We start from the raw sequence: 27,723 nt of genomic DNA, 5'->3' as shown, positions 1-27,723 counted from the left end.
GCGGAATTGTCTTACAACAGAATCAAGCGGAATAAATTAGATCAGCTGAGAATCCCGCGCGGTGCGTCGAACTCCGTAGCCCAAGCAAACGTGCTTTTTACCTGCGCAGCGCTTTAATAGGCGAGATTCGCGCGTTGGCTCAAACAGGCATTTATTAAGGGAGAGAGGAGAACTGGATTCAACTTGGAAATGGTTCCATGCTCCAATTCCCCCGCTCATTGTTGCTTTTGTTAATCGCCTCCCTTTTTTTTCCCTCTGTCGTTTTCGAGAAGGGGAGAAATTTTGTGCCTGCTATTCAGTAAACAATGCCACTTCTCTCTCCCACTTCTCTATTATATTTTTAGCAATGGGAGCAACGGATTTCATGACAATACCTAGCTGGTACCATTCGTCGAACTATCGCGTATTAAAAGAAGTGTAAAATAGTTAAAGTTAATTAAAAACCAAAGAAAAATAAATGTTTCATTGAACCGCAAGCAAGGTCATAGGTTCAACTTTCGTAGCAGGATATCCTGACTGACATAATTCAGTAGTTTTCTTGCTACTAAGCCCAAAGTTAATTTTAAGTCCACTTATGCTCGGGTAGCTGAAACCTTCCCAGAAAGATGCATAGGGAAGGTTTCAACGCAAGATCTTCAATCATCCTAGGCAGGGGAAGAGAAACCCACCCCAAAGGGTGATCATTCCGAGTGCTCTGGCTTTAGAAGCCTAGGAAGAGCGAAACTCATCATTATTCCATCACATCACGAGTTACGAGAACAAATGTCCGTAAAAACCTGCGTGCCTGCATTCGTAACGGAGGTGCCCACTTTGAGCAAGACGTATAATGTTCTATAATTGTATTGTTCATTGATTCCATTCACATGAAGATGAACGAAGTATTATTTCTTGTACACAAATGTGAATGTTGGCAACATTTGTACCTTGTTGGATAAACTGATAACACAAGGAAGTAATTTATGTAATTTGTACGCTTCGTGTCATACCATTTTTGTTATTAATATGTTGCCAAGTAAACTAAGATTGGATTTTTTTATCACCACTTGTAAGTTTAGATCCACCCGTTACTTACATGTGATTGTTATTTGGGACAAACTTTTTTTCAACGAACCACTTATTTGTTAGCTATCAGAAAACGCTGAAATATGTGCCATACAATGAGCTGTTTTTTTTTTTCAATTCGTATTTTTATGTGGAAAATTGTCATTTAAAAAAACAATAGAAATTCGATTATCTCGAAAACTACTAATTTTCGGACGGGGTATCATATGGTCCAATTTATTGCAAATTGCCTCTACTTTAACCTCTTTCAGGGAATACATCTAATTACAGGTCACCCTGTATATATATATATATATATATATATATATATATATATAGTGCCAGCCTCCGTGGCTATCGCAGCGCGGTACGACGCCAGAGTTCCTGGGTTCGAACCTTGGTCTGACCGTGGGTGTTCTTTGTGAGTGTCCCTTCATCCTCACTCATCCTCATCTTCGCGATTAGCCTAAAGTGGCAGACAAGCGAATTAAAATCAAATCATTCAATCAAACTTAAGTTCCTAAGGATTGCAGTTTGCGAGTCATGGTTTCTTGTCTGCTACCTGCCATGTTATTCACCATGCTATGTTTCCACGTTACCTTTATTTATAGTGCGTTAATCTTAATTTTAGTATACCAAACAAAAACATTGCATTATCCATAATAATATTAGTTTTAAGGTCAGGAAAAAAAATGACGATGACTGGGTTTTGTGTTGTTGAATGCTAGATAATATTTTAAAAATACAAATAATGATAGAGTCGAATTACTTTCGGAACATCTCCAGCGGACTGCGCCAGTCTGTCTAGCGAGCCTAGTGGGCGTGTAGAACCTGAGTAAGGGGCTTAGCGATAGGTTCTGGGTTGAGATGACGTCAGCGGCTTGCTTGGTTAATTGGCTGCTTCGAGAGTTGTCACTCGTTCCGAAGCTTCAAATGCATAACTGCCAAAGATGTTACGGAAATAATCTCCCTCTACCACCAAACTAAACACCGTCGAGCAACAACCCTTTGAGGACTACGACCTGCCAAGCGGCTTTTCAATGGGTGACGCCATATCATCACGTCCAGTCTCTTCGCTGCTGTTTCCTAGGTTTCGAGACCTGAGTCCGCCACTATCGCTTTCTAGTAGGTCCTGAATTGTCCTCATAATGCTAGATCATCATCGACAATAGAGGAGTGGTTATCACAGCGCGTTACGACGCCGGGGGTCCCGGGTTCGAATCCAGATCTGAGCATGAGTGTTCTTGTTGTGTGTCCCTTCAACAATTTCATCGTATCTTCACCCAACCTCATATTCTCGATTGGCCAAAAGTGGCAGAAAAACGACGCTAAATAAAAAAAAATTAAAGCCAAACCGTCACCGAAAATTTGCATCTCCCACCGGGAATCGAACCCGGAATCGCTCGTTCCAAAGGTGAGATGACCAAGCATTCGGGTACGTGAAGGTTCCAAATGAAATCCAAGTTTCGCTTTTCAAATGCTAATTTATCAATAAACTGTGATTGAATTGTCTGTTTTTCTTGGCAATTTGCTTCAGTTATGTCAGTAATTTTGACCCTTTGATTAATTTACAGTCCTGTAATATAAATTTCTTAATTTCTTGTATCCATTGTCTCGAGACGATATCGAGAACGAGACAGATTTACTTATTCACGAGCCATGACGTGGCAAAACCAACTTTCGGCATTAAATTTATGGGAGATTTAGTCGCGACAAATTTTGCGCATTTTTTAGCGGCGCGGCATCACTTCTGCAAATGTTTATGAAGTAGATAATATGAAACAAAAGAATTAATTTACATTTTATATTATCCTACAGGTCTCAAGAGAGAATAAAAATTTACAAATTTGCGCTTTTCATTAGTCCTAACCCATATGTATTTGTCTACTGCTGCTGCAGAAGTAAGCACCAATCAACTACTGCAAGATATGACGGCACTTCCGCCCTCCAAAGGTTAAACGTGCAAGATCTTGCAGCCAACTTTAAGTTTTGTATGGTTCCGAACTCGAAATTGGTTGAAATTTCGCCATCTTGGTTGTTAATGAAATATGCGGGGGAAATATAATGTCAATATGGGAGTCGGGAGGATCAAAAAAAGTTAGCTCTCCCGGGAAATACGGGAGAGTTGGTCATCCTTTCAACAAACCACTAGGCTTATGTACTTCTGAACTTTGTCCGCCAAATTCAGGTCGTAATATTTCGACCTGCTGCATTCTAATTGTTAATTTTTACAACAAAATTCCCTTCTAGTGTTGTCGTATTTGACCCTCAACAAATCGTTTAATTGACCACCGTGTTTCCAGCTCTTAATTGCTACTGCCTTAACAAGCGTGGCATACTCCGCTTCTGATTCTACACATCGTGTAACGGTGTTCCAGTTCCGACCGAGGCCCGGACGCGGAATGTTAATGTAGCGTATGTATCCCGGCAGTGGAACAATGTACCAAATAAAACCTTGCACATGCAGTCTCTAATGAAAGTGGAAAGTTGAAGCTCCGCATTTCGCTGGACTTTCAAAGAGACAAGTTTTCTCGCTCCGTCGTGTCCTGAATGTGTGCCTCGTGGCTTCTATGCAGATGACATTCTCTGGTTTCCGGAATAGTTCTGATTCAGGAGGGGGAAAGGGGCATAAACCCTCTAGCTTTAAATGTCACTCCGAGCAAGTGTGTTGAAATTTTTCACTTTGAGCAGAAATAATTTTTAACAAGTCACGACGTGTATTTCCGGCCGTTGGAATGTTAGTGGCAATGTTTCGTTATTATTAGTACGCAGTGCCCATTGCCATCTTTCAACATGCTGTGTATTCTGTATCATAGGCATGCGCAGACCCTGTGATTAAGATGGGCCAAAGCCTTGATTAAAGTTCAGTCGGGGAAAGAAAAAACTCATTCTATCTCACTGTCCGAACCCATAGAAAATCACCTTATTAGAAGAATTCCAACTTCCGTGGCACCAACGTTCTCTGCCCCCCTCCCTCCTCCTTATTTCCACTCTCTGTGGTTCAAAGACTAATTTACATATAAGAAAGGTTTCGTACCGAAGGTTCAAAGCAATTGCACATAATAATGTATTAATTTCCAATTTATGGGCAATTTATTCTGCAGACACCTAGAGGTAACACAACTCACGAATAAAGTATGTGGGAGTGTTAATAATAAGAAATTTGTTAGAGAATGAAGTGGGATAGTTCAGTTATAGTCGCTTGGAACTTTTGTTGGTTTGAAAATATTTTATCTTTCTTTAAAGGCATAATAATGTTTTAATAACCGTGATAAGAATTCTCTACTCAAAATTTATAAGTGAGAGTATTAGGAGCCCCCCCCCCCCACCTCGTGTGCACGCCTGTGTTCTATATCTAGTACAGTAGTTGTAGCGCGCAGTATTTGTAGTAAATCAGAGCTCCTTTGTATGTTCGATCTAGGATTGACAAATTCTGTAAATAAAAACCGTGACTTCTGACTAAATTATTCGAGTACAGTCAATATATCATAAGAAAAATTGTCAGATACTTCCTACGATTGATTGATTATGAAATTCATGAAGTGACGCTTACAAAAAACACCCATGCTTAGACCGAGATTTGTACCCAGCGTCTAGCGCGCTATGTTAACCACTCCGCCACTCCGCATACTTCCTATGATGATGATAGCATATTTTTAAAAAACTTTATGAATAATAACTAATTTTTACGTTCTACGTATACTTTAAAAACTAAGGTTTTAAATTAAATTTAAAATAGCTGAAAACTTGCTGCGACTTATCACTTATGATATTCTTTGCTTGACTGAAGAATGTACGAAATTTCTACCTTCGTTTTTCTAAAGGGTGTTCCGTATAGGACGCCGAATTTGAATCAAGTGCTATTGTTTTGTTTCGAGGTTGGCAGACCTGTTCTTACCAATGTTGGCATCCGTTGCCATGCCGATTAATGTAGCCTTAATTGTTTTGACTCGTTTGTTGTGGTTTCCTTCCGAAAATCCTCGAATAATCCAGGAGCGTGAAATCCACACATCCGCTGAGAACGACTGTGTGGTGTGGGTTTTGGCAGGTGGAGTGTGATCTTACATCCTGTGATTTCACAAACCCCCATAAGAAGAATCACAGGTGTACGCCAACAAACCAGGAACCCTTTTGGAACTGAAGGCGGAAATCATACGGGTGATTGGAGGCATCGGGACAGACATCTGCGAGAGGGTTATCAATAATTTTGTGAAGCGTATAAATGCATGCAGACTCAGTAGGGGTGGACATGTGCCTGACATTGTCTTTCGTACGTAAATTGGAGGTGTTACTGCTTACATATATGTGAAATATAACTATTTTCATGATATTTTCACTATTTTTATTTAATTTTCTAATTCGGCGTCCTATACGGAACACACTATATACCACTCCCGGTTATGGTATTTGTCGAACTCCAAAGCCATGGAGACTACATCTTGCCGCTGGCTGACGTAATCAACAATGTGTCACAACAATAACGATGTGTGATATTCAAGATCTACAAATTCGTAAAACTGTTGAAACTGAACATTTCTGCCAATATCGAATCGTATGAAGGTTTTAGGCTAATTGATTGAATTAGATTATTTTACGTCGCTTTTCTGCCACTTTTGGGGACGATGAGGGTGAGGGATGATGATGATGAAGGGACACCCACAAGGAAAACTATGCCGATGTTCGAACCCGGGATCCTGGCGTGGCAGCGTGCTGTGATAAACACTCCGCCACGGCATAATCATAAGAAGGAAAAGAACTGAAAAAGAAGAAAGGATAGGGTGGAAAATTATCTAATTTGAAAGGAAAAACTAAACATGGGGCAAATAGACGTCCCGATAGCATTTCTGGACATTTTAGAACTATTCGGGCTGGGAATGCTTCATTTGCCATTGAACACAAATGGAGGAAACACACATAGAGCACATTGATTATTAAACAAGTGTTTTTGTCTAGAGGGATCTAAAACTAACGACAACTACCCAAGTCTCCACTTCACATTTTTATATGATTTATATGTTCTAACAGGATATTTTAAAAAAAACTGCAAAACAAAAATGGATCTCAAAATATGACATGCAGCGTTTCACTTGGCAACAAACGTTTCGCAATAGGTGAACTTTTTGATTCAATAGAATCGGTGTCGAACACGGGACCCTTGATTTTACTGTAACATTAAATACGCATAAAAGTGTCATCCTTCTTAGCATGGTAATAAGAAAAGTGATACTAATTTGGCGGCAACCTTTCTCATTTTTGTGTTTTGTGAGAAAAATATTTACAGGTCTAGTACCCTCTTTAAGAAATGACAACATCCTCTGTGTGTTTATATTTCAGGGGTAACTAACAGTAATAATTTTGTTATACGTTTTAAAGATTTTATAAACAAAGAAATAATCAATCCATCCTTGGTAACTCGCTATGCATTTTCAAATATGACAAGTAGCTTAATAGTTCTGGTCGTTTGGAGACCTCAGCACTAGACAGTGGATAATATTGAAGTTCTTGCCGGAGATCGAACCCAGGACATTCGTGGTACCACCTGGTCATAGAAAACTTAAAATAACTAAAAACCCATTACGAAATATTGTGTTGAATATAATCAATGCAGTGTATCGCGATTTATGTGCCGTAAATGCACATTAATGAACATGCAAATGAACTTTCGATACATTGCTGACGAAAGTGAATTTCACATTCCAAGAGAATTTCACCCCCTTGATGGGAGCCTTCACAAAGGGACACGCATGCTCATACAGCGACTCGAACTCGGAACCTTCAGTGGCTAAATCATAAGTCAATTACCCAACGTGTTTGGCCACGGAAGCGACGATAAATAAACTGAACAGAGTGCAGTACATGTGTTTATTCAGTACAGGGTCAAGCAATCTTCTTGTGAGACACAATCTGGCGTTCAATCTTGAATGGTAGAGGGATATTATTTCCATAACATATTTGGCTGTTATGCATTTGAAGCTTCGAGACGAGTCACAACTCGCGTAGCAGCCAATCAACGAAGCGATTCACTGACGTCATCTCAACCCAGAACCTATCGCTAAGTCCCCTGCTCAGGCTCTACACGCCCACTAGGCTCGCTAGACAGACTCGCGTAGTCCGCTGGAGATGTTCCGAAAGTAATACCTGGCTCATTCCTGTCTCATCCCAGACAGGGGCCATAACCAAATTTATGAATCAACGGTTCATCTTGTGAGAACTGAAAAGAATGCCAAGACCGTGGGAACGGTTCAAACAACAGGCAACAATAAACTAAGAAACTTGCGCAATACGCTCTTCGTAACAATGGAAGTACAAGATTCTTATTCGTAACGCCGTTATGAAGCGACAAATTCAGATTGTTCACAGCCGTCTGTGTGTGTTTTAAGGTTTTCGTTTTACAATATTATTCCATTTTTTCGCATTGTTAACAGCAAAATCTTCTGTGCCAATTCGTGACCTGTTAAAAGTCAAAGATTGCAAAGTAGTCACAGTTACCTTAATATCACAACACCTGTTTGTTTATTAATGTAATGATGAGAGTGCACAGGTTGTGAGATTTAACGTAAAAGGTTCCGTGATTGCTCCTCATTGATTGAACACAGTATCCTTACATGCTTTTCTTTCCTGCCAAAGATGTAAGCAAGCCTGCAATACGGTGAATAGTCACAAAAGTGTAAACTTTCGTAGGCCATGGAACAACAACATTTGCAACACTTATACTACCTTGCTGCACTCTGCTTCTGCCAGATTATTCAGTAGGAATTGGTCACGACCCCCCACCCCCCAATCCTCTAGGAACATAATGTACCTTCTATGTATTCTATCATTTTGTTTCGAGACAACAACTCTTCTCTCGGGTGTACAGATATCTTTGATCGGTGGTGGGTAAAACCAACAACGGATTTTTTAACTTTATTTCAAATCCGGTACGCCAACAAACTACTCCACTGTGTAACTCTCTTTACACGCACAATTATGCAACTCTTCAACATCAACTGTAACGGTTCTCGAGATCAGGGGTGCCCACAGGGGGTATTATGGCACAGGTTGCGCCATCGAGATTTTTTGGGGGGATTTTTCCCTTCAAATAATATAAATTTCAATATTTATATATTTTCCCAACATATGTGTAAAAATTTTACACCTTAAATGCACCATATTTAATCCATTAGATGAAGACGGGGGGGGGGGGAGGTGAATATCTAACTCTTACATATTAGGCCTTAATTGATGACACGTGGGTTCTGGGGGGATTCTGAATTAAACTTTGGGGGGACAGTATCCAACTCTATAGGTCTTAGATTATGGCGGGTATTTTAGAGGAGGATGAGCATTAAATTGAGGGAGGTATCCAATTCTTGGGTATTACTATTGTCTTAGACTGTTGCGGAAATGGAGACTGAGAATTAATTTTTTGGAGGAGGCCACATTCACTCTTCAATATCAACAGTAAGTCTAAAATTGGCATGGACATTTTGGTGGTAGGATAGAGTACTAAGCAGTGCCGGATCAACAAATCTGCCCCCCCCCCCCCGCAAAATATTACCAAAGGTCCCTCCAACCTACCTTGAGACACACACACACACATATATTGAAGTGTGACTCAATTGCAATAACTGTCTTTGACAACATAACATATATGTATATCAGGGTACATCGAACTTTATTACCTGGGCAAAAAAATTCAGTGCACTACTGTGATTATGTAATTATGCAACATAATACTTTACATGTAACTTTTGACTGAGAATTTTTTATCATATTCTGTTTATAATACTTGTTCTTACAATCGTTTATAGGAGTTTAATATCTTCACACATATTAACATAAAAAAGGAAGGCCCAAGATAAAATTTTCATCGGGGCGAGCGATTTTTGACATTTCCGAAGGGAAACAAAGGAGCCTATTTTGCAATGAACTGGCTCATTCAAGAGCATAAAGACTGCAGTATTCCAATGCTTCTTTCTCTATTCTCGCACATATTCATTCATAATATGCCATGCTTTTTCGTCAATTTATTGTCAATTTGAAAAAGGAAATACTGAAATAGTAAACGCACAAGCACAAGAAACACCCTCAAACTGAGTGATAGTCCCACATTATTGAATCTGCAAATTTCAGAGCAGAATCCTGCCCCACCTGTTATGTGCGAAGTTTCTGTGTGCAATAGTTACGTAATATGTTGGAAGATATGCATTGGGCCCCTTATAACAGGATCAAACGAGAACGGCCTCCCTCCCGGTTTCGGCACCGGTGGTGATGTGATGTATTACACTATTTTCTCACAGCTGTAGAATGATACATTTGTTACAATCATGCAGTCAAAACTCTTTCCTGATTAAAGATAGGTTGAAGAAACCTTCACCACAGCATTTCTCGTGAAATTGTAGCCTGATTTGATCTAAGGTCGGAATGTTTCCAGCATTGTCCCCGCAAAAGGCTGATCCAGGGTCCACCCAGCATAAAATCAAATGGTACGGGGTGTGTAAATGCGGTTTTACCTGTGTATATTGTATTCGTTTCTGTATACGTTTATTTTTTATATGCGCATATACGAACCCTCTACTATGTCAATGGCTGAGGGCCCCCCCTAAAGGCTTACTTGTCTCCCCCTCCCGCACTGCGGGGTTTTGCGGGTTGTAGATCCGGCACTGGTACTAAGATATGAAGCTCTTGATAAAGTGTTAAATCTTAGATTGTCAAGGGATTTCTGTAGTGAAGAGAGAGTTCGAACATGAAATTTTGATGACTGTATTTAGCGATATGGTATCCACACGTTTTCAACCCCGTACGTGCCAAAAGAGAAGCTGGAAAAGGCTAAATATCTCTGGATCCTAAGGAAGTATTGACGCCCCATTAAATTAATATTCTTGAAAGCCTGCAAAGAAATGGATGTTAACATTTTCTTCCTCGCTTCGCTCGCAATAATGTGTTACGAGAATGCGTGTTTGGCGCTTTACTGTGGCTTTAATGATCACTAGGAGGCGGAAGTTGATGACCTAAAAAATATAGGTATATGACCTATAGAATGTCCTAAAAAGTGGGGAAAAATGACGTAAAAAATGCAAGAAATGACCATTAAATTTGTTGTTTCAGGTTCAAAATTGAAATGAAAAGGAAATTAAACAATTCAGCCTCTCCTTATCTGATCTTATATCTGAGTTTGCCCCAGACGGACACCTGGTAGTTTCCCCCCGACACAACAAAGACTGTCACCAGTTCAGCATTTTTTTTGCTCGCAAATTGCAATCCTCGAATGTAGGCGGCCTGTGTTCACCTTGGTGAAAAGACTCAAGAATATTACCAAAATGAAAGAAGTGACAAAATATGACGAGACAATACACCGAATATTGCGAAAAATGCCGAAAATCGGGGAGCATGATCTAAAACCTGAAAATTGGGGGGGAAAATGCAAACAAATGCACTTTAAAATTACATTTTTTGGGTTCTAGACGAAGTGTAATATTGTGTATATTTAATGGGCATTGTGTCCGAGATGTCAGAAAAAAGACGACATTTCATCAACTTCCGCTCCCTAATGATCACCCACCTCTGTCGAGGCATGTAGGAGTGAGGCCGGCAGTTGCCGGCTGTTGCGCCATGGGTTACTTTCAACAGTGACGTCTTCATGCATCACCATGGCTTACAAATTTGTTGCAACGACTCTGATCGACCATAAAAGTGGCACGTTTAAAGAAATAATATTCCCAGCACACAAGCCTGGGAAATGGCAACCTGTTCCGAAATTTCATCTCCGCCAACCCTGGAAAGTTTTCTTTCACACACCTGCTGCCGAGAGCTTTTGTGAGGGAATGACTTTTCGTCCGTGCGTTCCTGCTCAGTATGCAGCATGCGGCAATGCGAGGAAGCCGCGAGCTACGACTTAACCTGGTTTTTCCCTTAGGTCTTGGTTTACTCGTTGGCATTTCACGGAAGTTTTCGCTTTTTAATTCGTCTTCCCTCGGGCAGGCGCTTGATTGTCCTAGTGACTGCGAAGGGTTTCGAGCGCCGAAACCACTTCTTTCCTCAGATACCTACATAAAGATCGCATGACCTTTTCGGTACGTGCGGTCGAATTGCGAATGTTTTGTTCAATTTCGTCCTAAATTGATGCGATTTCGGTCACATTCGAAACGGAAAGTGTTACGAAGTACAATTGGTCTTCTTTTACCGCAGTAAACATATTCTTGCATCAGATTGTGGTGTGCAGTGTTCCTTATTTTTAACAGTAGATTCGGTGTTTCATACCAGATCCAAGCAAGATAAAGATTTCATTTGTGGGCTTTGTGAAAGCACACTCAAGAATCATGAATAATATACCATTGCGGTGATCCTTATGATGGTGAGATCTGAACGCAGGACCACGTTTTATTCATCAATCCTGAGAGATCGAACAATAAATATGTTCCATTCAAAAATGACCACAATATATATAGAGAGGGAGTTCTTTCCACAATTGACTACTTTCAAAACTCTGTGTGGGCTATATTTTGTGCGCCTGTAGAGTGAAACCGTCAAGAATATTACAGCATGAATAGTTCTACAAATTGCCAATAAAATCTTTGAAATGTGATGAATGATGAGGGTGCATAGGAGGTCAAGTTACCGATTTCGTGACTACTATAACTCCGGTAACTTCAGAGTGAACTAACTAAAATTCTTGCTGCAGTTTATTCCTTTAAAAAAAGAAGAAGAAAGGTTAAAATACTGGTCTCACTTATCGCACAATGCTCAAACACCTTTTTGGTCGAGCTCCGTCCTTCGTTTTCTGACGTCAGATTAAATGCTTTCGTTGTTAGGTTTAGGTCTCTTAGCATAAATATCTTTTTGGTCAAACCCAGAAAAGTCGCAGTGGATTTATGCTAACATAACAACGAATGCAATCTGCAGCTACGTCAGAAGACGAAAGGCGGGCTTGACCAAAAAAGAGAAGTGTGCGATAAGTGAGACCAGTACACTTGGTGGACCCTGAAATATTCGTTTAGGTTATCAATGTTCTGGCTCCGGATCGAACAACACCAAGATAGTGGGTTTCTATATTGCCTATATTCTATCCTTATTTGTATTGTAGAATAGAATGTATAGCCTCAGCTTTTATCACAATATGGACATTTTAGTGATCAGATCAGATGTATGCTTGATAAGGGATTGATATCTCGGAATTACTTTTAAAAGGGTACACGCTCAATAGCCGTCTTTCACATTTTGTTTTTGGTATAGAATTTATCCCCATGTTGTACAACGGTCACAAGTAGCCAATATGCTGACGCCCAGATAATTTTAAAATCAGTCACTCAATAAATTAACCAGTAAACTAAGGAGGGGTAGTGGGGTTCGTATTCACCATATTCCTAAGAAGAGATGTTGTGCACTTGAAATAAACTTTCAAAGTATAGCACTGAAAAAGCTCACAAAATAAATACAATGACCTTCATTATGTGAAACTTGATACGAAAATGGAAGGCAATCAGTAATTTGGAACTTTTCATCTTCATGATACTTAGGCCGTCCTTAGTGTAGGGTGTTTTTGTCAATAAACATATAAAGTGTATAAACGAGAGATCAAGAGTTAATATACTACATAGGTTGTAGTCTGTGCAAAGCTGCACTATCGATGTTCAACTGTTTTGGGTCTCGATTTTTTTTTTTTTTCACCTGTGTTCGTCCGAGTGAGAAGCACATAAACTTCTCGGAATAAACTGTAGATGTTCTTTTATTAAACCAACACTTAGACGGCACGGGTCCCACTTTAAACTATAGGTCGAGTCGTGATAAGTATATTTGTGCATAAAATGGACTAGAAAACGAAAACTCACAAGTTAAATATGATATTGGGATTATGATAGTTGTCAACCACTTTCAGCAGAACATTTCGCAGCTCAGTATAGTTGAATCGAGGGCACGGTATCGGGTCCGTCCTGGCAGTTGAGAAACAATGCACTAGAATACTTTACCATGTTGACTGATCTATTTTGGATTAAAGTGCCTCAATATGCTGACTTTTTCAAATAAGAGCAGTCACGTGCTAATTGGCGAAAACACGGCCTCTTTACACGATGTTGAAGGCAAATTACAGCCAATAACTGCATCGATAAACTTGATAAAGCGAAAAGAACGTTGTGTTTAAATCTTAAAACATTGTATATATCTATACTTTATTATATCAACAAGTTTGAGCCTCAAACACGTTGTAAGGCCTCCAGTTGGGCCCTCTTCTAAAATAGAGTCTAAATATAGCTCGTTGGAGTGAAGCATTCACTGCGCATATGCAAACAACAAACTGAAGCGACACTATGCACGGTATTGAGAAAACGGCACAGTCACGTGCATCTTGCCGTGTCCCTTCGGTTCGAAAGGTTGCATTGATTACTGAGGGTTGGCTTCCAAGCGACACATGTCGCGTGTCTCTTCGGTGTGAATTCTCCCTAATAGATTGTAAAACAAATCGGGGGAAAAGAATATCAGAGTGCCTCGGTATAACACCAGAAGACATCATAATGTATTTGCAAATACAATTATGAAATTAGCTCTTGGATGGACAAATTGATAACGCTAGTGGAGGTAAATGGGCCAGCGTATAGAAATGAAATTCGACAATAACACAGTGCAACAAATTTGCCGCGAGATGAAAGAAGATGTTCTTTACTAAATCAAATGCGCTGATTACGAAAATGAAATGAGAAATGTTCCATCACGTACCAATTTTTCTGGAAAAGATATGCTACATGTACCACTTAGCCTATATTTCATATAGTAAGCAATATATTGTAATTCATGAGAAACAAAGTAGGAACTTTCGCGACACTTGGAAACGACTCCATTACAGTACAGGAGGAACCTGTAGTTGGATAAAATACAGATCATGGAACAAAATTAATAGTTTGAATTACAAAACATAAAAAAGATACGAGAAAGCTGCAAAAAGCTTGAAATATATTTATAAGTTAGTAAAATCTCCTGGAAACTTTCTGTTTGTGGGTGGATGGTGAAACTTCTTGTCGGAGTATCCAGCAGTAATCTGCCAAAAGCTTTGGTGACAATCTTCCCTTATATCGTATTTCCATGGCAGTGATATCTTGGTGAAATCGCTCACAATGTTCGTCACTCACATCTCCGAGATTAGGTGGGGAAAAACCCATATGAGAATGCAGGAAATGTATTTTCAAAGACATGTTGCACCCCATAGCCTTGTAACAGTCCAGCATGTGTTCCGTCAGTTCCCTGTAATTGTCAGACCTAACGTTACCCAAGAAATTGTTGCATACATCTTTGAAGGCAAGCCAAGCTGCCTTCTCAGTATCTGTCAGCAACTCTTCAAAGGTTAATGTCATTCGTCAAGTCACGAATCTGAGGCCCAATGAAAATGCCTTCTTTAATTTTTGCAGTACTAATCGCAGGAAATTTGTACAGTAAAAATGTAAAACCCCCGCCAACTTTGTCCACTGCTTTCACAGAATTCTTCATGAAGCCCAATTTCAGATGGAGCGGTGGTAACAGCACACTGTCTTTGTCAACAAGGGGTTCATGCCAATTCTGCCTGTGACAGTGGCTGTGGTTGGGGCTGTGCTGTAGATGGCGTGTAATCAAGATCTTCGTGATCTATTGGTTGGTCACTACCATCGTCTGTTTCATCTTCCAGTGTCCATTCCGTTGGTGGTTTTGGAACTGGGAGAGAATCGGAATGCGGAACTGGGCGCACTGCAGATTCCAAATTTGGATATGAAACTGTGTGTTTTGATTTACTTGAGATTCCAGTTACTTTCGTTAATCAAAAATAATCTGTTATGTGGTCTCTAGGTTCCCTCCACAACTGTGGTACAGAAAATGGCATGGATGGGTGGGTTCCATGCAATCAGCCTCTTAAATAGCAAGAGCAACGTGAGCAACAGTTCTGTGGTGCCCAACACTTACCCTCATCTACCTTTGATTCAAAATACAACTCGTACGCCTTTTTGACAAGCGGGGAAATGGGATGTCTTTGGAACTTCGTCGTAAACTCACCACACACATATCAGAAAAGGTTTGGTAAATTAACACACTTCCTAGCCATCGCTGAACACAAGAAACACGCGAACACGCACAAACAGTATTCTTCACGTTAGGGGTTTTGCATGACACACACTGCATGAACAGACACTGCGTGATCCCACTAGCAACTGACTGATTCAAATAACTGCAACTCCATTATACCTTACTATACCTCAACCAAGTGGCTATCTATCCCTTCTCTCTCCACCCCCTCGCCTATGCACTGTCGAGCCCTAGTAACAAGCTGTGCTGTTAAGTGCCGCGACAACAATAACATGCAGTCGTGCGCTGATAAAATTGCGTTTCCAGAGAAAAGTTTAGGTGATAGCGGAAAACTGTTTTCACTATCGTCATCAGGGCACTGAACTCCATAAGAATCACATGAGTTTGTTCTGCGGCAATTTTCATTGTCGCACAGTGTAATCTAGGCTAATTTAAGAACTACTATTTTTACTTATATGCTGTATATTGTTTTAAGTCAGTATTATTTAAATGAAAGCTATACTGTGTAATAATAAAGTACAAATCCGTTCATATAATTTAAATAAATATATTCCAATTTCAATTTGATTGTGATACTTCTATTTAACATTCGAAGTGAAATTTGCCGATATATTTTCCCTTCTAAGTGCGCTGAAGATTAAGTATACATGATTGTATAAACACGCACGTGGAGATTTGTCGCTGCCTCACTCGGGTTACAAGGACTGTAACGGCATGGATGACGTCGAGGCACAGGAATTTCCATCGCCTCTGGGTGCGAAGGAGGAAACGGATGCTCCTCGCAATACTCTCTCTCTCTATGGCCAAATTAAATTCCGTGGGATTTCTGTTTATATTCCCCGGCGATAGATTCCCGTTGACAAATACATCCGCGCGTCTATTGCTTCTGGAAGTGAGGTTGAAACGGGAGATCAAGGAGTCTTTCTCCTTCGCTGTCTCCGGTCGAAAATGAATTTTCTCCGGTTTCGGGACGAAAGATCGTCTGGACCTCGGTTGCTCAAAAGTGGCGACTTCGTATCCACCACCATAGTAGTAGCATTGTCCCCGGACACGCAAAGTTTCTTTTACTTTCACGGATTATAAACTGCAAAAACCTTTCACGACTCTTCCAATTACCCTCAAGGTGTATTCGATATTTCTCGGAAAACTTTGTTGCCTGACTGAATGATTTGGTTTATTTTACTTCGCTTTTCTGCCACTTTTGGCTATTCGCGAAGATGAGAATGAGTAATGATATGATGAAATTGATGAAGGGACACTCACGTCGGCCTTTGTTGCCTGACGATGCGAACAGATCACGAAAGCAACCGAAAATTTTCAACATGTTTACTTCAAACGAAAATTCTCAGTGGAAGTTAGGGTAGAATGGGTGGCGCTCGAGAAAAGGGGACAGAGAACATAAAGAGGTGAGGGGTGTATAGATAGAGAGTGAGAATGTGAATGCGAGGAGTACAAAGTGAGCGAGGCAGAAAAGAACAAGAGCAACACAGTTAGAAAGAGGGAGGTACATGTATAGAGAGGGGGAAGGGAAAAGAGGCGTTCCTACTAACATGTAAATACAGAGTGTCCGGCTAGAGGTATTAAAAAATACACACATATATTTTAGCATCTGTGAAGTTTATTAATTTTCTTGCCCTGGTTATGTACAAAGTAGCTCAGAAGGTTTTTATATACGTTGGTACACCTCAATGTTAGCACTATTTGTAGCTCGACACATAACCAAACGGATAGTCAAGTTCGTGCCAAGTGTTGACCAGCATTTGAGGCGTTATTAGCGCAACGATACGCTGTCTCAAATCACCAAAATCGTGAACTTTCCATTGTGCACAACATCTTTAATGAAGCCCCCTGCAAAAAAGTCTAATGGCGACAAATCTGGGGATCTCGGCGGCCAGGCAGTTTCTGCGCATGCGTGACTCAACAGCACGATTGATCTTCCAAGTGGACTACTGAAATGTTGGATCGATGGTCAATCGACTGAGCATCACTACGAGACAATACAAAGAGCAGTTTTTGCATTATAAGCATTTAGTTTTGTATACCTCTAGCCCGGATACCCTGTATAACTGTGTGGTATATTCGCTTGGTTGGCTGTATACACAAGCATTATGTAGTGATTAAATTTCTTAGTAGTGTATTTTCAAAGGACACAAACGATGCTATTGGAAAGAGTTGAAACATAATTATCTATTCTTTCAGGTAAGAATCTTACCTTATTCTTCGTGAAGGTGACATTCTTCCAATCAAGTTTTGCAAAGGTTAAACAAATTAAATGAAGGTTCAAAGGTTTTTGGTGGTTTTGAACAAAGCGAAGTCGGTGGCCATGTTTTATAGTATAAGTAATTTGCTTCGGCTCCTGGGTGTACTAAACGATGCAAAACGAGAACAAGAATGAAATGCGTAGAATTTTTGAGCGGAAAATGCAGGCTCGACCAGGACTCAAACCCGTGTTTCTGGTATATCATGCCATTGCTCTACCACTGAGCTACCGAGCCGGCCTGGCTTCGCCTGATTTTTCGCTGCCGCTGTTTTACCAGTGTGGAATCGCCTCTGCTAGTGCTACTGCAACGGGATCTGTTGCCTTTGAAACACTACGTATACCGTATCAATCCCTAAGATTATTTGTTTATTTTATAAACGCATCATGGGAGTTGCGTTACGATAGACGTTGACGTTGCCTGGTTCCTCCCAGCGTAGAGACATTCATTCATTAAATTAGGCACACACAGAAGATGTACTACGTAGAATTTTTCACCGAAAAATGCAGTCTCGACCAGGACTCGAAACCGAATTAGTTTATAATATTTGATTTAGGGTCGTGAAAGTTTTGATTGTATGTCCATGTCCTTCAAGGTCTTGAATACTTCTTACAGTGGCGATCAGCAGCTGATTCCGCCTTCATTACCGATGAATCGTTTCCTTTACGATTCATAATTTTGCTACGTGCGCGACGGTAAACAATCCATTCAAACCACGCGTTGCGCAAATGGATTTATCTTGCAAATCACGTCCATCTGTAACCATTGTCCTCCTGTGATTCTTCATAATTGAAGACACTCAATATTCAAAACTTCCGTTGGCAAGGCTTGAAAGTTGGTTATTTGTAAGCATAGCTGGTGCTTCTGGAAATTAAGAAAATGGAAATTAAATATAATTTAGAATTATGTGTTGTGTTGTGTCATTATCATCTACGGGGATGCTAATCCCAGAACTTGGTCGGAGTCCCTAAGTGTACTCGCAGTTTAATACCGGCCAACCATCTTACACTTCCATAACTCGCTGTAAGCAAGAACAAAAGAGCATCATATTGCAGCATGTCCATGAAGAGCATCCAAAGTTCCCAACATTATGAAACTTTTTTAAAATTTGAGGTGTTGAGTCACGAACGAAAGTGGCTTGTAACAAGTCGTAGAGAACTGATTGCCTCAGAGCTCGTGTTTTGAACTTAGAAACTCTTAATACGCGTAGGCAAGTAAATTTATCCACAATACCATGTGTTTTCTATTTTATTTCGATAGTTTCTAACTGTTCATATTTGATTACATACGTGGGATTCTAGTGATTCAATGTGTTGTAATTCGACACGTCGCTGTCTTAATTACCAACTGTGGAACTGGTTCAGGAACGCTTCGTTGGAGGACACCGATGAATAGTAGACTTACATCCTCGCAAACAGGATATCTCCTTGTGTGTATCTCTTCATCGATTTCATCTCGGCATTCATCCTCATCGTCGCAGCTTAAGGAGAGCGAAAACGACTTCAAGGATATACAAACGAACAGTATTCCCTTGAACAATTTTATGTTGCATAACGAATGCATACGGCAATAACTCCAGTAATAATGATACAAGCAATATTAATAATTTGGCAATGAATATACCTAATAAATATGAAAAAGTCATGTCAAAAGTTTGTTCATGCAATGCCCATCCAGAGTACATGTCAACTAAATCAGCCTTTTCAACGCCTGCTAGGTAACACCATCAGTTCATCCCAGAAAGTAAGTGAAGAGATTTATTTGAATGAAGTGTTGTCTTCTTATATATGAAAATATAGATTCTTTGATTTGTTGAACCTCATACGTACAATTTGGGTACATGTTGGCTGGACGGTACAGTATCCATCAGGTGAGCACTACACGAGACACGTTGTGCACACTGGACAGTTAAGGTGAATAATACGTAGACTCAGATTGTCCATATTCGCTTATACGATGTTCAGGAAAGCAGATGCTTACTCTATTCGACACGACCAATACAATGTATGTAATCGTTTGAAAGGGCAGTGAATGAAATGGTGTTGGACAATTTGCATCCACACACATATTTGAACTTGACTGTACACGTCCACATACGTTTATGTGGTCGAAACAACACACTTGATAACTTAAGTTCGAAAAACGAACAAAAACAACAAAATAAGCTGGTTCGCATGTTGATTCTGTTGTCACTTTCAAGGTCATCCGTTTATCATCCTCTAGCTGATTGTTACTTTTCCAGAAACGCGAGGAATGTCGTAATCGGCAATTACAGCAGCGGCGCATGGGATTTCGCAGCTTGCGTGCAGCAGTGATTAGATGTTTGTCCGCTGTCGGTGAGTTAACACCACAGGCCAAAACCACCGTGGGACACACGGAAGGATGGGACAGGCAGCGGTGCGGAACAGCCATCGAGCTGACATTCAAGATATCTGATACTGTTCCTCTTTTTCATTGTATTCCGGAGAGTTCCCACCTTAGCTTTGGTGCACAGAGTCAACAGTACGCACGTCATTTTTATGTACGCCAGTGTTTGGCCTTGCCTGTGCATCTTTGCGATCTGCGAAGGACAAATGCACTGCAAACCAGGATTCAAAACTGCAGTTTTGGTGGTTCGCCTCTACCGTGCATCGCACCTGGGACCGCGTGATTACAAGGCGACTAAGTTTCCATTTTGACAACGAGGAGGCCAGTTTCTGATCCTTGTGAACATTCCGATAAAATGTACATGATAATTGCGTATTCGACATTTCCAAATAATTGGATAATTGGAAACGTTGACATTAGAAGGAATTCGCTAGAAAAGTCTTTAAGCCTACTCATGCAAATAACCTAGAATAGGTTTTCGAAAGTAACCCCTCACTGGCCGCTGCCTTTGCGCGCGATTTTTAAATTTTTACTTATTTCAGAAAAACGTTATTTCTCGGAGACTATTTGAGAAATCTACTTCGGGTAACTTTTGTTCTGCAGTTAGAACATCAGGGCATGCAACCGTGCAGGAATCAAAACGCCAAAGCCAACTTTCAATGAAAAAATCATAAAAATGGGGAGGTTTTTTTTTTACATATTCGATAATGTAATGCACCCAGGAACATGAAATGAATTTCATTCCGTTGAGAAGGACCATTCTTTGAAAATAAGGCTAAAGTTTGCGTCCCCTTCCCAAAATAGCGGGGAAAGAGGGGCAAACTCCCCATTTTTATGATTCTTTCATTGAAAGTTGGGGTCCGCGGCCCACCCAACCCCTCTTATTGGCTTTGGCGTAGATTGCTCAAATAGTCTCCGAGATATAACGTTTTTCTTCCACATGACATTTCAAAGTTTTATCTCAACATCTGTCAGCGTTTACAACCTCACATACAAGTATGAATGTCCTAAAAGCACATGAACTGTCCACTAGTGGACCATCGGCGGACTACGCCTATATTTTCGATGGTTCACTAATGGACCATTGGCCAACTAAAGGTTAAAGGAGCAGTACAACATATATTGTTTTTCATATTAATGTTCGTCAAAATGCATATCACGACAATCATTCTGTGTGTTTTCAAAAGTGGAATCGTATATGCATGGAGAAGAACACGTGGATTTAAGTTTATGCATTTTCCCAATTACAAAATTTTTGGAGCTTAGGAAACTAGTGCATCACTTGCAGTGGTGTGCCCGGGATTTGACAAAGGGCGAGGGGTATGCATATTTTTTTTTACTAGTCAGCCCTCGTTATACCATCTTTACATGCCTTTTACGGTCTATTTTTTTTTTTTTAGAAATGCTTGGCCAAAGGGGAGGTGGTGTTATGACCCCCACCAACCTCTCCCCCCACCTTGGACATACCACTAATAACTTCCGATACAATTTCGTAATAAAGCCTTTGAAATGTTTGAGGTGGAAATCCAAAGCTAGCAATTGAGCAATTTTGCGTTCATGATAACTATCGTGAACTTTTGCAACTGTTTGATATTGCCTTAGAACGAATCGTTCGAAGCGTTTCAAGATGCTGGACGAAAAAAACGTATATTTTCACATCTATGTCTGGATTGCATGTCTATACTACAATTTCGAAGATTTGGAGCGTCGGGTGAGGAAATAATTTTGTTGCCACGATAATTTCTATCTGCAATTGTAGCTTCTAGATTTTTTGATTGATTTAACTACTTAGCTTTTCTTCTGAATTTGGCCAATCGCGAAGATGAGAAAGACGAAACTGATGAAAGAACAATCACAAACATAGATGCAAAGACACAACACATTTGGATGCTTACGGGAATGTCACCCCAGCTGCTAAAGCCCGCACGATGACGGTTCGACTTAGACTTTTTGTTTTCAGATGTGAGAGTTTCTAAGTGCAAAGAGCAGTGCTGCTACACGCCTGATTTTTTGTCCAGTCGTAAATTACACCTTCTGCTTTCTTTTTTTCATTCTGATCCCTTTAGAATCCCCAAAGAACCGATATGGTATTGCAACTGTGATCAAAACACAAGGGGTGTTTAAAAATCAATGCTACATTTGGAATATTACTCTTTTTTATGTTCAGAAGCATGCAATGCGACTTGACAAAATACCCACCCATCTTACGAGTTAGCATTGCATATCAACTCAGCTGCGAATCAGTTGTGGTTTTTTCACATGCACCGGTTAATGAACTGGTGGTGCACATTGGCATTTACTTAATTACATTGAAAATACTAAGTTTAAGTAGCTGAAACTTACTTCTTGTTTGTGCTTTTTAGTCTAAAAAATATCCTTCTCTCTTTTCGTGCTAAGGGGGTGGAGAACGGCATAGCTCCAGCCGTAGATGGAAGAAGACAGCTGGAAGATGAAGACTGCAGCACTAGAACCTACGAGGACATCCTAGCCACTGCGATTATCAACAAGGTATGTGTTCAATGGAAATTCTCTGCTTAAATGTATTTGCATTTGCGAACTATTATTGGAAGCGTCATGGGTAAAGAATTTCGAGAGGGCTCAGGATTGACTTGTTACATCACAATATTAACACCTGTAAATGTGTGGAATGGGTAGCATGAAACCTGGAATCAAAGTTGTTTTGAATGTCTTCGTTCGTGTTTGTCATTTGTTTGTATATCTTCCAATTGAAAACTATAGAGAACAGTTTAGATTAAGCTGGCTTCTTCAAAACTGTTGGTAATTGGAATTTACTGCAAGGAAACCAAAGTGAAGTAAACGCTAATATTATCAATGGCTCTTTCTGCAGTAGAAAACTTTGTGGATTTCCATATGTAAAAGCGATAAAATATCCATATATTGCACATTGGTCTCTCTCTCTCTCTCTCTCTCTCTCTCTCTCTCTCTCTCTTTTTTTTTTCTGGAGTGAAAGACACCCAAATGTCAACAACCTCCCTTCCACCCTGGACTGCATTTTTCAGACTAGCGATGCTCTGGGCAGTAAAATCCTCTGTGGGGATCTTGCTGTCCATTTGTGTTTGATTGTCCTGTTCATCCATTTCATCTTATTACCATTCATCCTCATCTTCGCGATTAGCTAAAAGTGGCAGAGAAGTGAAGTAAAATAAACAAAATCAATCCATTGTACCTTGTATAGTTTGTGTACAATGAGAGCATAATTTTCATGTGATATGGTAGTGGAAATGTTCCCTTTCCTACCCTTTGCCACCTTCCACGTGTCCTAACAATCCTATTCGTTGTACTGATACCTTCTTTACTATTGCATATTCAAATTATTTTCCAGCGTTCTTATCCAATTTTGAGAATTGTCATGTTTCTGATTCATAAGAACGTCTGGTTTTATAAAGGTCTCGCGCTCTCCCCGAATGCGTCGTAATCAGGAGGTTGCGGGGTCGTTAGAACATAGTGGTTCGGATCCCACTTTAAACTGTAGGTCCAGTTCAGATTAGCCTATCTATGGATAAAGTGGCTTGAAAACACTCGTGTATATTTTTTAATATTTTTGTGCCAATTATTGTGTGAATATCTATAGGGTATCTTAACTTAAATGTTAAGGAGGGATAATGTTGAGATGGACCTAAAGGAAATTGGTAGGGATGGAAAAGAGTGTATAGATCTTGCTCAGGATAGGGGCAGATGGAAGGCATGTGTTGCTGCAGCCATGAACCTTCGGGTTTAAGAAGGCTTGAGAGCTAGTTAGTTATCTTAACTTAAAAATACGAAATAAAAAATCAACGAATGTATTCATACTACGATTTGATTGTCATTACACCTTGAACCCTTGAAAATGTTATTTATAAGTAAATCGTGCCGAAGAATTTAATTGTGAGAGCGTTGTAATTTGTACACGGCTTGTTTTCCCTTAATTAACTGTATAGGTTCTGTAAAATCTGAGCGGCACGTCCTTTGGAGTCACGAGGCAATTGATGGAGGTGTTAATGGACGTTCTCGCTACAAGACTGGAAGCAAAGAACCCGAAACACAAATTTACACAGACAGACGTAACGACAGAGCGTGAATGGGCAAATGGCTTAAGGGTTAACGATCTCTTATTTCTCTTACGGGCATATTAACATTCCGAATGTCCTGCCGGTGGAAAGAATCCGACTATAAGGCATTCGAATATGAAACTCATTGCGCGACATTCCTTTTTGTCGCCGCGTAGAGGCAGGTCGTGATGTGCAAGGTTAGCATTTCCGCGTGCGAGCTGGAATTCGACCCCCCCCCCCCATTCTCACTCCTTCCGCTTTATTAAATATGTCACATAACTCTTCGACCGCTGCTCCCACACCAACGCGTGTCCCATATACACACATCGTGGGTGTGGTCCAGCGCTTTTATGCGACACCTCGTATGGGTACTGGCGAAAATATACGAGTTTGTTTATTTGCTTTATGTTTCAGATACAGTCCCGAGACGATTTAAAATGTAACAAGTAACATAACGAAATGGCACAGAAAAAATTACATTTTTTTAGTGATGCTTTAGTGAAGTGTTTTCAGGCAAAAAATTGCCCGGATTTACGAAGGGACTGAAACGCAGTGGTTTGTCCAGAATTTTCCATCCGAGTGGATGTAAGTACAAATTTAGAGCCAAAATGACCATAAATTGGCCTTTTGTGAAAACTTTTAGGGGGGTGTTGATGAAATTTGGTGGGCTGTTAGGGGGGTTAAATCACTGGCGAAAAGTTCCCGGCCAGATCAAGAAGAAAATGATCTAGAACCATAAAACTTTCCTTCTGTTCCACATATTCACCCCGAGGATCAACACACTGGGAACATCGTATCTCAAGTTTCTTTAGCTCTCCCGAAATGATTATTTTGTCTGGATTGCAAAACACTAGTGCTTTGTTGCTGCCATTACCTCTGAATCCTTGTAAAAATTTCGGTCCTTTCAGTATCTTTTAAGGTTAGGAAATAAGTAATAGTAAGGCTGAGCAAGATCGGTTGAGTAGGGTGGATGGTCTATGCACTGAAACCCCAAATCCTTCAAAGCAGTCAGTGTCTTCCGAGCTTTATGTAAGGGAGCATTGTCCTGTTGCACAGTAACCTCCACCAAGGTTCCTTCAATGGCTTAAAGTAGATTAAGGAACAGTGTTATGATCCTGAAAATTGGCATGTTAGGCTGTGAAATAACACGCTTTTACAGCGACAATGACAAAATTATATATTTTTGAGAAAGATGGTCGGACCAGAACTTTTAGGGCTATTTACGTGTGTATATATATATATATATATATATATATATATATATATATATATATGAAGACCCGCTGCTACTATCATCGTGACCCCCCTTGCCCTTTCCATACACAATTTCAGTTGGCCAAGTGTTGCCAGATATTTAATGTATGGAATGTTTATCATTGTTGAAGGGTTTCTTATTAATGTAAAGAATCAGCCTTCGCGGCATGAAGTTCGGAATTTTACCTTCCACGCTGAGATAGAGCTCGATTACTTCCTCAAAGCCCCTGGATATTCAGCAGTATCAGATTGAAAACAAGTTTCACCGGGCAGGCACGTATCCAGGAATTCCTTTCGGGGGGGGGGGGCCTCAATACCATTTTTTTTAAGGTGTATAGTAAGAACCTCACAATTGTATGTTTAAGACCAGTGGTGGCAATTGTGTTCCAAAACAGGAGAGGGGGGGCGGAGGGCGGTGCAAAGAAAGTTTACTCTCTCTTGGTAGACAAGGCTTAACATTAAGAGGCCATAATGTTGAGGCAAAATAATGGGGAGCAACTATCCCTTAAATCGTCGCCACTGTAAGGCTGTCATTTTAATCAGAACGTGAAATCGGAACATTTTTTACTACTTGACTCCTCTGTTTCCATTCATTAACATTGTCTGCCGGAACCATTTCAGTATGCGTGTTTGTCCATTTCTTCTCATCAGGCATAAAAACATCTATGGTTTCTTGAAGTGTTTTTACGAAGCTGTTACACATGCACGGTATGGACAATCTACTCGACAACGCGAGATTCAAATTGTGGGCTGTGAACTGGACGCAGACAGCTCTCGAATTTGTATCTCTGATTTGAGCCTGAACACCACTAACGTGTCTTGTCTTCCCATGTTTGCAGCTCTTATAAAAGCCGAAAACACCCCAAATTGTTCAGATTCAGGCCTTAGCACTCACAAGTGTTCAAAAATGCCTGCCACAGCTTCCGCTGTCTTGTCATATATCGACACGAAACAAAGGAAGTCTTCTCGAATACAGCTGGATCACGAAACAATTAACGCACAATGAAAACCCTTCCGTTCCCAACACATCTAATGTTTCGTCTCCCAGTATGATCAAATGCTTATTCATTTATCTCCAGTGACGAGCCCAAGGGAGAGTTGGTGAGGTCATAACCCCATTTGACCCAGTATTCCTTTTTTTTAAAAAAATGGCAAAATGAGGACTGACCACCAAAAATAGTATACGTAATCCCTCTTCCTTCCGAAAATCCTGGGCACGCCTCTCTGTATCTCGGACACATTTTTTAAAATCAACTCACCAGAAGTTTTTATCATTCCGTATTGGAGATAGAAGTAAGATGCGTTCTTCCTGCAGGTTTGGATATGATCCTTAAGGGTGCTGTCGTCTGCCTGCCTTCACACCTAACCTTAACAAGGCCCTAATTTTCCATCCTTGTGACTTGGATTTTCAAGACTAAGGAAGGTTTCAGACCGAAGGGACACGCAATACATGTCGATTGGAATGGGCAGTAGTAGAAGGGAAAATACTTTAGACCTAACAATAGACCCGTTAATTGACATTAATGGTTTTTTAATTCATTTTCGAGGGGTGACGCTATTGTTATTTAATCTAGCGCCACGTGTCGTGTGTGGAGGAGGAGATGAGTCATCGATGACTCATGCACACGTGTGAGTTTGAAATTAATGGTTTTCCATTAGTGCACAAAAGACACTATTATGTATTCCGTTTTTGACCTAAGCTAACACTATTGTTGTATATTATATATGCGTTTCTGCCGGATATGAGTCACAGATGATTTATACAGACGTTGGAGTTTGGAATTAATGGTTTTTCCATTAAGGTACAAAAGACACTATTGTGGAGTTCGTTTTCGGACTATTCTAACACTATTGTTGTATATTATATATGCGTTTCTGCCGGATATGAGTCATGGGTGCTTTATACAGACGTGGGAACTTGGAATTAATGGTTTTTCCATTAATGTACAAACGCCATTTTGGCGTCGGTGGTGAGTCATATTTGGTATAATTAAGGATCCGGATTTACCCGTATTCAACTGGTGCCGACGCGTTCGATCGGAGGTAGAATGTATTATAACACATGTTCGCTTTAAAGGCGAAGAAATTGAACGATGTATCCTATATGAAAACGAAGTATGCGAGCAGAATCCATGTTATTAATATTAACCTGTTACGGAAGAACCTGTTATGTGGTTGCATTCATCGGCACCCCCAAACCGCGCGCGTTCATGGACACGTGAGGAGAAAAAAGGTTCTCTATTGTTACGGCCCCCATCGCTTGGTCTTCTTCCGAAGTTGAATGGAAGTCAAGTGTCGCCAAATTTTTACACACGAGTATTGATTTTCTTTTAGGTTCCAATTTTATTTGGTGGAAGTAATCTACGCGGTATTTCTGCCGTTTTTTGTAACATTGCAAAGACTATTTAACCTAAGGCGTAACGAATTTGGCTGAACTAGGAACATTCTGTTCCAGTATCTACAGGTTAAAGTGGATGCGATCCACTATTTGCTCTTATTTCTGGGTTGCGAACCACGGCCCATTTGATTATTGGGTTATAAACATCAGGATTCATGTAAAATTGACCAGATGTTTTTACTGTTAGAGACAATATTTCGCATTATTTGTGTATTTTTACTCAGAAAACGCTATTTGAACGATTCAAGCAAGAGTTCGCATGGGAATTTAGACACACAAACTGTGTTTCTTCAACTTTAGCTGAAATTTAGGTTTATTTTTTACTCTAATA

At 40.2% G+C, this 27,723-nt stretch overlaps 1 protein-coding gene across 10 annotated transcripts in view; it reads left to right on the top strand.

The window, feature by feature from the left end:
• The window catches only part of LOC146001539 (uncharacterized), a 480,502-nt gene that overhangs the window by 386,021 nt on the left and 66,758 nt on the right, over positions 1 to 27,723 (top strand). For all 10 annotated transcript variants that reach the window (XM_083138985.1, XM_083138983.1, XM_083138981.1 and 7 more), the window contains one exon: positions 22,089 to 22,199. In XM_083138985.1, coding sequence (XP_082995111.1) covers positions 22,089 to 22,199 — 111 coding nt within the window. The remainder of the gene's footprint in view (positions 1 to 22,088; positions 22,200 to 27,723) is intronic.

Source organism: Lepisma saccharinum, chromosome 17, assembly GCF_977018435.1.
Source record: "Lepisma saccharinum chromosome 17, izLepSacc3.1, whole genome shotgun sequence".
Lineage (NCBI taxonomy): Eukaryota > Metazoa > Arthropoda > Insecta > Zygentoma > Lepismatidae > Lepisma > Lepisma saccharinum.
This window is presented reverse-complemented; position numbering and strand designations above follow the sequence as displayed.